Genomic DNA, 12,633 nt, shown 5'->3' with positions numbered 1-12,633 from the left:
TTATATATTTCTATATATTTAATCTTTATAAAACAGTTTTCGTGATATCCATACCATACAAATTGAAATGACGCCTCTGATAAATAGGCACACTATTTACTGTCTTCTCTATTAGAGGGTTAATTATTGTGAAATCGACCGATGGAGACGGCTGTGACGAGCATACTTAAAAATAATTTTCAATAAATAATATTACAAGTATCTATGATTATTTCAATCAATTTTCACCGAATATCAATAATAATACTAGTAAAAACATACATATATACTTATAAAACAATTTATAGATTTATCAAGGCACACTTCAAAAACGATTACAGCACACCAGTAAAAAAATCACTGCTCTAGATGACTATAATTTTTTTTTTTTTTTTGTATTGATATCCAAAAATCCGTCTTGTTGCAAAAATAGCGAGAACTCTTCATTGTGGTTTGTTCAATTGGTTGAAGTTTCTGAAATTCAGAAGTTAACTGTAAAACTACAGTCATAATGCAATTGTGAACTGAGTTTGGTAATCGGGTAATCGAAAACCTTTATTGGTATTAAAAAAAAAAAACCTCAGTTAATTAAACAGAAGATAATTATAAGGAGTAAACTTAATTATAAAAAAGAAAGTTAGTGATTGATGCGGAATAAAAATACAAATAAAACATCATGCATTATTCAACAGATGGTAATTATTGATACAAGTATGGACATTATTACATACATATTAAAACAAATTCATATAACAACTTATTTGTGTTTTAGTTATTATTTTTGTTTATACGACATACATATGGTAGTATAGTTATATTATAAAGTAATACCATATGCATATTAGCTTTACATTCAAATGCCATAGAGTTAAATAACTGACTAGAAGATCTTATGACTTAGTGATAACATATTGACATGGCTTCATCGTATAATCACAATTGAACAAAATGTATTATTAAACACTATAAACTGAATTAATAAATTAATATTAATATTAAAGAAATTATAAACAATTAATCAGATTTAAACCGAAAATAGTATGTCTAACATATAGACACGAATCAGTCTTTTAAGAAAATGAAATGACTATATAAATAAAAAAATAAAAAACATACAAACAAATAATTGGCCAACGTAATACATTATGTATACATGACAGGGTTAGCTATTCCTGGTTATTTAACGTAGAACTATTATTAATACATATACATTATTGCTATATTATAAAATTACTATTTGTTTTATAGTTGCTAATTTTCTGGTGTATTATCATTAGAAACAATAACTCAATTAACATTAGTATGATTAACTTGTCTATCATTCAGATCTCTAACTCCGCCAATCCATGAACTGATATATTGATGGAGAGTGATGACTACAAAAACAATTGTTAAAATTGGAGTTACTCGAAATAGTGCAGTTTGACAAAATACAAACAAAATAACCGAGGTAGCTACACAGAAATCACTTAAACCTGCATAACATTTTCTAAAACATATAAGTGTCCATTAATTTAGGATAATAATAATAATTAAAAAAATGATTAGTTCGTAATACATAATTTAATTTAGTAAACATAACTTACATATTGCGTTTGGGAATGTCCATTTGCCATAAGATACCAGCACATGTATTTAAAACTACTGATGAAATCCATGATGGATCAGGATCTAAATATTTACTATGACTATAAAAATCAAAACATTGTTAATTGGCTAAAAACGTTTAGAGGTAACAAAAAATAATTACTGAAAATTTCGTGCCCATTCAATGCTACAAGGCAAATTACATCCGCAAATTAGAAGCCACAATAAAAACAGTGAAAAATGTAAATGAATGGGTGTTAGTGATAAGTTCAAAGTTGGTTTTTCGCCTTTTATGAAATAATCTTTAATAAAAATCACTGGATAATAAATTAACTGGTCAATACAGTCTTGCACCATTGTACAAAGCTGTAAAATCAATTCAAATCAATTTGAATATTAATTAATTATCAATAATTTGTTTAAAATTTATTTTACCATAAAATAATAGAAGAATGCTGAGATAATAAGTCCTACAGTACCACAAGTGTGGTATGACATTAAAATAGCTATCATTGAAACAGCAATTGGTAATTTTCCAAATCCATACAGTATCCAATCAGATACAGTAGCATTTTTTTGCAATGCTTTCATAATAAATCTGAAAATGAATTAACATATTTTAATCAAAAAAATTATAAATTTTGTTTGATACTTACCTAATTAAAAGTTCATTAATAGCTTTGCCCCAAAATAACATCATAGACCATAATACTAAAGTTGCGAAACACATGAATGAGTTGGTTATGCAATATAACAGTGATGAAAATACAAACGTTTTTAATGGATGTCCTAGCCAGTCTATACCACCAATTGGTTTATTTATAATAGACCATTGGTATTGTCTACAACAGGATCAGATTATAGCTCAAGTATGTAAGAATTAAAATCTAATAATTATTCTTACACAAAAGTCATAAGACAAATTGAAACGACCAAAATCTTAACAATCTTAAATAGAGATGGCAAAGAGTTGTGATATATTGAGCAATCATCATTAGTGGAATTGGCCAACTGTGAAAACTGGTGTGATAGTACTAAAAGTATTATAATTCCTATGTAAGAAGGAAATGTTAAGCCATATTTTAAACCCATGGTTCCGATTGTGTCCATAACAGATAATTCTAGCCTAAGAGACATCAAATTTATATAATAAATACATATCATATTGTTATTAATATTATTAGAAGCAGAACTAGGAGGTGGAAGACAGGGATTCATTCCTGGGCATACAATTTTAGAGAGTGTAATTTTTGTAGTTATTAATGACAAGTTTAATATTTTTAACTTTGTTAATTACTAATATTAGGTTTACAATTTATAAAGTATAATTGTATGTTAATTATTAGAAAAACATTTTTGAAAAAAGTATTTGATTATTGGTCAATGATAGGGCGCTATATTAACATCTTCTCCGGGTATAAAAATTCCTAGTTCCACCTCTGAATATTAAAGAGCTACATATTAATGACAAATTATTGACAACAATCTCACTTACTCAATACGATAATTGCAATTTGGGTCTAATATGAATTGTAAGTATGGGTCTTCAGTTTTATTTGATGAATAAATATTTTCTAAAGATATTCTCAATGGATCAACTGCATTATCACTGCAATTCAATATGAAATAATTTTATTGAGTCAATAAATATTTTTATTGAGTAATAAAAAAATAGAACAAGGCTTACCTGGTAAGTCCATGCAAAACACCTTGTGTCCATGGTACAATAAATTTAGAAACAGCATGATGTTTTTTTTTTGAACATTTAACAGTTATCATGTGTACATTATACACACAGTTCATACATATACTATTAGACCAATCGCGCAGAATAGTTTTGTACTGAACTGTGTTATAAACATTGATTTTCCATAAAAGCTTTCTATATAAAATTCCATACCAAATTTTCCATGATACTTCATTAGTTCTGTCCCTTACTTCATACAAGTCAATATTTAATCCAGTCTATAATTGAACACCAATAATTGATACACTATAGATTAAAGTTTTTAAAAAGTCTTACAGGTTTTTTTGTATTTTTTATTTTGAAAACCAAATTCGAATGATCTAATCTGTACACGTCAGAAAGTTTTATTGTTATGTGTCTTCTTTTCATATATTTCGAGACAGATATAGTACTATTAGAAGACCAATTTACACCAAACAAACTGAAATTATACTCAATTTATATTGGCAGTTGCAGGTAAAAAAAATAAAAATAATATTTTACCAATATTTTTTTGAATGATAGTCAGGTTTGCATGAAAATACCCAATCGTGGTATTCAATGTTTATGGCTTCAGCAGTCATTTCATAATCAAGCGATTGATTGTATAATGGCACATGTATAACAATTGGCATTGGTGTACCAGATTCTAATAAAATTGATCGACGAGCTTTATAAGTTTCGTTCCATACAATCATATTTGGTTCATTTAATTTTACAGAAATAGGATGCAAGTTTGAATGAAACCACTTCCCATTACTTCTCTATAAGTATAAAAAAAAAAAAAAATAGAAAAATATATTTTTGTTACAACCCCCATTACATACTTTATCAAAATGATAAGTAGATACTTTCTTTCTCCAATCATAAATTGTATCATCAGAGTCTGATTCAGCAGAGTCAAATAATACTCTAACAATGGATTTAACTAATGATTTGCACCATAATATACACTGATGGTCCGTAGATGTCCAAACACCAGGTATAGCTAAACTCTAGGATTAAAATAAAATTATTAGTAATATATTATACTATTAATTTAATCCTTGAGATCTAGTGCAGAGATTAATAAAAATACAACTCACTAATACGTTTATATCTGCATGCGGAGTATACGTAAGACATGGCCAAACCATCAAATCTCGATGACCACCTCCTATGGATAACAGTGAAATATTTGACAAAAACGAAGATCTAGGTTTATCCAATCCGTTGCCCCAAATATTTTCAACGTTTTCATAATAACTATCCATAAAATTATCAGCTAGAAACAGAGGCCTATGAGGAGTAGCTAGAGTAATGATCAGTTCAACAAGACTAGTATCAAACTTGGGATTAATGAACAGCCCTTTAGCTATAATACCACCCTAAAAATAATAAGAATTATTTTTTACTTAAAACTAGATATTGTTAGTCAACTAATTTTTGGTTTTCAGTTTGATTAAACTTAATAAGTTACCATAGAATGTCCAATTAGTATAATTGATGTAGGCTTATAATCGTGTTCATATATTTTTATTATTGTATTAATGCATTGAGAAACAAATTCAGTTTGTTGGGGTAAAACCCCACCAAAAACAGCAGAATACTCTTCGTTTAAGTCAACAGTGAAGAAATCAAATTTTATATTAGACTGTATATGGTACATTTTTCGAATGTTCACTGAAGCAATCGATCTTACTAAAAAGTACCATCAAAGATGGTTAATTGATAATTAATGGATAATTAATAATTTTAATTTCAACCTTGTCTGTAAGATCCACTGTGCCCAGGTATGAAGACAACTGGAGTACCATAAAACTTCATGGATTTGATTTTTTCCATTGTTTGACCCTCAGTATAAGCATATAAATTATACTTTCCCCGATTCATAGGTACTAAGATATCCTGGTAGTAAAAATATTTACATAAATTAGAAGAAACATTTGGTTAAACAGATTGAAAACTTTATTTCTTTCACTACTCACAATAAAATGTGGATATTCAAACATAAAAGTCATTTCACAGTTGTTCGTTGTTTTCTGAGTTAGTTGCTTATAAACGCCTACAGCGAATGTCAACAAAAGGATGGCACTTACATAAACAAGAAGACTAGGTGGCTTCATTTTAAGTAGTATATATTTTCCTATGTTCATTATACAAACACAATACTTTTTACTATGTAAATAACTTAATTATTATCAAACAAGTAAAAGCTACAATACACAAAGCAACAATATATAATATATAACATAGTAAAGCAGTAATATGAACGTTCACCAAATTTATTTTAATTGAGTAATAAAAAATATATTATTGGAGCATTACATTTTTAAATAATTTATGTTATCATTTGACATTTATTATTATTTAAGTTAGATGATAAAATGTGATAAAATTGATAAATGAAGATTTAACATAGATAACAAGATAAAAACGACGTTTGGGATATCAAACTTTAAAAATTACACACATACGACGATATACCCGATTTGATTTTAACACTGGATAAATTTTTTTATAACATTGAATTTTTCTTACTAGCCAAACTAAAATAATTTACAACAATAATTGTTTATTAAAATACCATTATAATTATTATAATGGTATTTTAATAAAAATAATAACTACATACATAAGTACATATTAATAGAGGAACATATTTTCAGAAACATAACAAGTTACATTACAAGTCTTCCATGGTACCCAAATCTTTATACCATTGCTTTAATTTATGGGCTTCAGCTGTATTTGGATTGACAAACAATACACTGTCCTTAATCAATGAGAAGTATTTCTTCCCATTGAACTGTTTTAGAACAGTTTTCTTAGCCGCTACTACTAGCGGATTATCAATAAATTGTTTTTCGAATTTGTTAACAAGTTCACCCCATACTTTTAAAGTTACCTGGATTAAATAAAGTATTTATGAGTATCACAATATGTTAAATTTCTTTGAAAAAATATATAACAGTTAATATGAGACCATGTTATTATTGATTTTTGAGGGGAAAATAAAATATTTTATAATTGAACACAATAACATGGTTAATATTTAAATTAACAGTACAATACAATTAATTTAAATTATCTAAAATTAATAAAAATCAAAAACCAACTGTTGCCATAGATTTATCAATCAATACTATTTCTCTTTTAGCGATTTCTGTTTGAGCAGTTGAGTTACCACATACTTCAATATCACTGATTTCTATGCAGACACCAATTAAATCTAAAACCAAATTAATTAACAATTTAAATTCATAATATCCATCTGCATATTTACCACAAAATGTATTTGGATCTTTGTCTAATATTATATTAAAATCAGATGTGTTAATCGATGGTATGTTTTGTAAAATTGTTTCGATACATTCTATTACAACTGAATAGGATTGAAGTTTTAGTTCAAAGTGACTTCCAAAAAATTTCAAAATAGTATCTGTTATATAATATGTTTTATTTTCCTAAAAATTAATAATAGTAAAAAGAATACTGTCAAATCTGAAATAAAATAAAGAAATAAAAAAATACCTTAAATATTTCATCCATTATATCAGAAAGTGAATTGAATGCACTTACACGAACCATCCCTGTGGAATCTTCCAAATTCATATTTAAAACTCTACATTTGCTGTGTGTATTGATTGGATATTTTTTTTTTACTGTTAACTTTAGTACAGAAGTGCATTTGCTGAAATAATAAAGGTATTTTTATAACTTGGAAAATAATAAAAAACTAGGCATAGAAAAAATTGTATGTATGAATAGAACTTGACAAAAGCATAAATGTAGGTACATACAAAAAGAAACATTTTTCAATAATGAAAAATTTTAAACTATCCTTGAGTTTTTTGTAGTAGAAAACATATTATTAAGTTGTTGTTACCTGTTCAGTTGTTTATTTAAATCTTTTACACTTATAAGATTATTTTCCAATTGTTCTATACTATTGAACATTCTACTCGGATATTCATTCAAATTTAAATTTAACAACGGCTTATTCTTTTTTTCAATATTTATTAACGGCTGTGGGTCACCAAGGACATTTCTATGAACCAATACTGCTATTTTTTCAATATATATAGTCCATCTACAAATGAAACATAATAATATGTATTTTTTGATAAAGGCAAGTGAACTTTCACAAGTTAACCTTGGACTGTGGTCTTTGCAATTTTTTCCATCTAAAAATTTATACTGATCAATACTGAGGATCGTACCGTATTTTATTTGCTTTTTTACAATCATATCGTTTAATTTGGGATCCAAGAAGAAATAAGAATTCATATGGACACCATCTGACAAAACTAAACGATATCTTGTTTGATTTTTTTTTAATAATACTGCCTCATAACCCTTTAAATGAATAAAAGAGAAACATAAACACACTTGTGCGTTAATTATAACTATGATGAGCCGAAGCAAACAAAAAGCAAATAAAATCACACTCACGAGCAACTGGACAATCGGCTGCGTTACATTAACACCATTGCATAGTTTCTACAGCATAAAAACAAACAATATTGTTATACTTTTCGAACAAATTTAGGTAATTTTATAGTAGGTACACGGAGTAATGTCTAGTTTGTAATAATAATATGGTGTACTACATACGTTGATAGAATCATTTGTCAGAACGATTGTCATTATTGGTTCACGTCGAACGTCCGAAGTGTGAACGGTGATTTATTTTTATTTTCAAATTTCGATCTGCTCAAGCTCCGGAAGTATCTGATAAGATGAAAATACCGGGAATCGCGGGAAATGTGTTCATGATAAACACTGATAACAGACGCCTTAACACCCAAAGTTTATAGTTTATAGTATAATATATTATATTTATTACTTTTTTATTATAATTAATAAACCTTGCTTAATAAAAAAAATAACATTGAGTGTTTTTCCATTTTTTTTAATTAATCCTTTTTAGAACTTAATTACTTTATTGGACATCCGGTAAAATAACAATATACCTCTTTCTCTGTCATTTTTAATCATTTTTACAGGTAAAATACTATTATATAGTATAATAATAATGTACATAAAATATAAACATAATATTGGCCTTTATATGTGTATGATTGGTAATATTATTTATACACGGGTGATAATTGAAAACCGGGTTTTTCTGAGTATTGCTCGATCATTATAACGTCGATATTAAATATTAAATTATTTACAATTTAGTGCCTGTTGAGAATTAATTTGCAATCCATCGAAAAACCGGTCAGTGAACAATCTATAATATTTATAATCAATGATATATGTATGGAATAATAACATAATGTAGGCAAGTAGTGTCGTGTATACTGGCCGCGGAACAATGTCCCGGATTGCGAACCAAAACAAGTTCTCGGTGCACCGTTTAGGTTAGTTATAAACAAACCCGTCGCTCTACGTTGATAAGCTATGTCACGTGATATGTTGAGATAGCCGTGCGGTGATAACGCGCCAATAACCGAAACGTTCAACAATATTTAATAGTTTGAGATCTCTGGTAGAACCCTAGGCGAGTGTTACATAATAACTGGTCGAGCCATCTTTCACGTTTTTCTGATTTTTTTCCGCTTCTCTCCTCAACGTGTCTCAATATCATTCTAAAATCAACTTTTAGAATTCAATAACCTATATCTCTCGGTGTCGATATTTATTATAAATCTTAAGCGAATGATCAAATAGATCAATATAGTGTTGTGCGTTACAACCATTTACCGCCGTCGCAGATCACCACAAAGTTCTGTGGTTACATGGATTATTCAACGCCTCTAAAACCGTCAAGGATAGACGTTTTCTGGGAGGCTTATTTGAAATGCAACGATATTGTGGGAAATGCGCTGAAAAATGATTTTGTAAGTAGTACTTAACTATGTTTTTGTTTCAATGAAATGAAATGACGTGTGAAATCAATATTTGAATTTTAAAAAGTTGAAACATCAATGTTTTGTGACTCACAGTATCACTCATTTTTTATTTACAGAGAATTGCATGGTTTGATTTACTGCTATGCGAAATACTGTCCATACACCAAAAAGTTAAACGAGTGCCAGAAGATATTCCAAAAGCAAAGTGAGTTTCAATTTTATTCAATTACTATGAAATATTCGTGTTTGATAAAATACATCTGTTCCAAACATTTTTTTAATATCCTATTTATTATGAATTCAAGGTTTGTCATAGATTATTTTTATATTAATTTTTTTTTTTTATTTCTTCTGAAAATACTATTTATTATAAAAAATGTTAAATCATCTGATTGAAATATTCATGCATATAAATAAATACCTAATTGAGTGAATACTATAAAAATTTACTATTAATTCATAAATTATTATTCAACAGTTTAATAAACTTCTATAAATATATTTGGTTTTCTAAAATTTGATTAATAGCTAATTATGATAAAATTTATTTTATACTGTCTGATATTTTACTATTAATTTGATAATAATAATAAAATGTGCTCTCTCTAGCAGAATTTTTTAACTTTCATTTTTGTAGCTACTCTCATATGTTTAACATTTTATTTTCTATATAACACAAAATAAAAAAAATAAAATGTATTTATTAAGAAATAAGTAAATAAAATAAAATTATATAAGTTAATAATAATTGTATATAATTCATATTATACTATCCAAAGGAAAAATATATAATAAATAGTTTGAAAACATAAATAAAATAAACATTAAATAATTAAACTCTTTAATATATTTCTGATTTGTTTTATATCCATATACCTAAATTAAATACAATTTTTACTTTACATTTTAATACTTTGTAATATTATATATACTAAAATTAATTTTTCAGTTTAGAGTTTATGAAATATACACTCATTGATTCATTTGTTTGATAACTTATAAATCATACATAATTAATTTAATTTTTATTTGTATATGGTCCATAATTTACCCTAATCTGTAAGAAGCCTTTGATAATATTAATCATATTAGATAAGTTAAGCAATGTCGATATCAATGATTTAATTATTTTATTGACATATTTAAATAAAATCCTGGATAAACTACTTTAATATAATTATAAACTATTATTAGTTTATAGTTATTGTATATATTATTATTATATATGTTTATAGTTATTACAAAATCAATTTTGGATTCCGATAATTTTAATTTTATATTGATATATTTTATATAGTTATTTTTGGTGTGTAACATCTTCATATTCATAATATAACCATAAATTAATAATTAAAACAATTTTTGAGTACTTAAAAAAAAAAAAATTTGAAAAATTGTAAAGAAGCATAACTAGCTACTTGTTTTGTAACTTGCACACCACCTAAAATTATTTTAAATATTGTGAATATTACTGTGTTCAAATTTTAATATTATTATTTTATTATTCTGTTATTAAGATAATTTTGAAAGATGATTGTCAAGTGATGGAATCATATAATATTTTAGGATCAAATCAATATGAAATATTGTTACACTTAGCGTTAAATCATTTAAGTACCATGTTAATGGTGGTTACTTTTATATTATTGTTATAATGAGTCTTAAAAATATTTAAAGCCAAATAACTATTTCATGAATTTTACAAAACCTCAGTGAATATATATATATATATCATCATCATTAGCTTAACGGACAATTAAGGATCTTGCTGTCACTATATATATATATATCAATTAATATTTTATATTTTAATTTTAACCATAAACTTATAAATTACCATTAAAAACATACAAATTACTTTTAATAAAACTTAATCTACACTTGTTTATATAATATTATTATTAATTTTTAAAGAAGTAATACCTATTTAAAAATTTAAACCATAAAAGTGTAATCTTATTTTGAAACTGTTAAATTTATCTGTAATTTTAATTCTTAAAAAGTCGTCACACTCACATGCTCACATGTGTTTTCTCCGTCTTAAAAATTTACAATATGTCAAATCTGTATTCATTAATATCAATTTTGTATTTTTAACTTCAATATAATGATAGACTGACCATAGAATTGTAGACTGATGCAAAATAATCAAACTATTATATTTTAATATATATTCTATACCAGTATTTAATCACATTGTAAAAACAATTTTTCATTTTTATTCAACAAATTTGAAATTAATGTTCTAAAAACTATTAAAATAATTATAAATAGTTTTTTATCCGGAGTTGAAAAAAAATTGCTATTTAATATACTTATAAATATATAATGGCATATTCAGTAAAAAATATTCAGTTAAATTAACAGTTTAAGTTACTTTTATAAAAATAAATGTTATGTTTTAAAGTATTTTATTTAATATACGTTTATCCAATTGGCCATGAATGGTATAATAAATTGATAACATATGATCTAATAACATTCTTATGTTGATTGCTTGTATTTATTTGAAAATTAATCAATTTTATCATTATTTAACTATGTAAAACGTTTTTAATACTCAGGTAGATGACCTAACCCATCCGAATTTAATCATTAGTTATTTTACAAAATATGGGTACTGGTAAAATGTGTAAATCAAATAAAATTCACAAAAATTTTATATTTATTTGATTAATACAAAAAAAAAAGTTTTCAATTCACTTAACAATTTAGTTTTATACAATTTAATTTTATATAAAAAGTGAAAATCCATTAGGATGACCAATAAAGTATAATATTACATTCTACACTAGTTGCAACGGTTAAATTAAACTATGGCAAATGTTACAGTATAATTTATAATAATTTAGAGTGTAGATGGAACACAGGGATTGTGGTCTGTGGATCTATTCCTACAGTTCTAATTTAAATCTAAAATCTTAACTATGCATTTTACAATCTCTATTTATGTATATTACATATTATTTCAGTGTGTGAGTATATATTTATAATAGTTGGAGTAAATTTTATAAAAATAAGTTTTGCACTATTAAATAGTTAATTATATTAAAACTATATACAGTCGAGTTGCAATAACTCGAAGTTGAAAGGGGATAAAAATTCACTTCGAGATATCTAACTAATTTATAGGGGAAAAATTTTTTAAGGGAATAAAACACAATTCGAGTTGTCAAGCTTTTCGAGTTATAGCGACTCAACTGTATAAAAGTTTTTGTTACTTTTTCAACCATTATATCCATTTGATTAAATGGGGTTTCATTTTTATCATGTTTGGGATTATATTTAAGATATTTTTGATCAAGTTAGTTATACAATTTGTTATTATTTTACTGCATCTATCAATTAATTAAGTAAAACTATTTTTATTTATTACAAATTAATCTCAACTAAATAATATTTAAGTTAATAAAGGGTTTAAAAGATAAATATGTTAGTTGTTTGTTATGTTGTTTGTCAACAACTGTTTAGAAGTCTTATCTTAAAATTCTAATCTTA

General features: G+C 25.8%; 3 protein-coding genes across 4 annotated transcripts in view; 1 reads left to right on the top strand and 2 right to left on the bottom strand.

The window, feature by feature from the left end:
• Positions 1-287: 287 nt before the first annotated feature.
• Positions 288-5,534, bottom strand: LOC112684999 (GPI inositol-deacylase). 2 transcript variants are annotated; one of them, XM_025556756.1, is made up of 15 exons: positions 5,260-5,534; positions 5,038-5,179; positions 4,752-4,972; positions 4,378-4,659; positions 4,120-4,287; positions 3,797-4,056; positions 3,590-3,734; positions 3,254-3,531; positions 3,062-3,175; positions 2,471-2,692; positions 2,223-2,408; positions 2,002-2,164; positions 1,730-1,932; positions 1,566-1,667; positions 288-453 (listed from the first exon to the last, which is right to left on the bottom strand). In XM_025556756.1, exons 1-15 carry the CDS (start codon positions 5,425-5,427, stop codon positions 423-425), a joined length of 2,685 nt encoding a protein of 894 aa, XP_025412541.1. In that variant the 5' UTR covers positions 5,428-5,534; the 3' UTR covers positions 288-422. The 2 variants fall into 2 exon arrangements, with proteins under 2 accessions (XP_025412541.1, XP_025412534.1); XM_025556749.1 differs by lacking the exon at positions 288-453 and adding an exon at positions 653-1,468.
• A 185-nt stretch (positions 5,535-5,719) lies between these two features.
• On the bottom strand, positions 5,720-8,020 carry LOC112685011 (replication protein A 70 kDa DNA-binding subunit-like). Its single transcript, XM_025556768.1, has 8 exons — positions 7,889-8,020; positions 7,727-7,774; positions 7,428-7,630; positions 7,161-7,364; positions 6,806-6,965; positions 6,558-6,738; positions 6,391-6,503; positions 5,720-6,179 (listed from the first exon to the last, which is right to left on the bottom strand). The coding sequence occupies exons 1-8, from the start codon at positions 7,919-7,921 to the stop codon at positions 5,958-5,960; spliced, it is 1,164 nt and encodes a 387-aa protein (XP_025412553.1). The 5' UTR covers positions 7,922-8,020; the 3' UTR covers positions 5,720-5,957.
• A 328-nt stretch (positions 8,021-8,348) lies between these two features.
• Positions 8,349-12,633, top strand: part of LOC112685193 (lysosomal-trafficking regulator) — a 28,812-nt gene continuing 24,527 nt past the window's right edge. Inside the window, exons 1-2 of the mRNA XM_025557013.1 lie at positions 8,349-9,123; positions 9,252-9,340. Of these exons, the coding sequence (XP_025412798.1) occupies positions 9,022-9,123; positions 9,252-9,340 (191 nt within the window). The 5' untranslated portion in view covers positions 8,349-9,021. The remainder of the gene's footprint in view (positions 9,124-9,251; positions 9,341-12,633) is intronic.

Source organism: Sipha flava, unplaced genomic scaffold, assembly GCF_003268045.1.
Source record: "Sipha flava isolate LNK unplaced genomic scaffold, YSA_version1 106_pilon_pilon, whole genome shotgun sequence".
Classification (NCBI taxonomy): Eukaryota; Metazoa; Arthropoda; class Insecta; order Hemiptera; family Aphididae; genus Sipha; species Sipha flava.
This window is presented reverse-complemented; position numbering and strand designations above follow the sequence as displayed.

What these genes read in the sequence shown, in the direction of transcription:
- LOC112684999 (XM_025556749.1), bottom strand. Translation starts at nt 5,427, where the DNA reads ATGAACATAGGAAAATATATACTACTTAAAATGAAGCCACCTAGTCTT. An exon ending in TACTAATTGGACATTCTATG is followed by an intron (nt 4,660 to 4,751) that starts GTAACTTATTAA and finishes TATTATTTTTAG; the next exon opens with GGTGGTATTATAGCTAAAGG. An exon ending in ATTAATGAACTTTTAATTAG is followed by an intron (nt 2,165 to 2,222) that starts GTAAGTATCAAA and finishes ATTCATTTTCAG; the next exon opens with ATTTATTATGAAAGCATTGC.
- LOC112685011 (XM_025556768.1), bottom strand. Translation starts at nt 7,921, where the DNA reads ATGACAATCGTTCTGACAAATGATTCTATCAAC. An exon ending in AGCCGATTGTCCAGTTGCTC is followed by an intron (nt 7,631 to 7,726) that starts GTGAGTGTGATT and finishes ATTCATTTAAAG; the next exon opens with GGTTATGAGGCAGTATTATT. An exon ending in TTAAATAAACAACTGAACAG is followed by an intron (nt 6,966 to 7,160) that starts GTAACAACAACT and finishes TTATTATTTCAG; the next exon opens with CAAATGCACTTCTGTACTAA.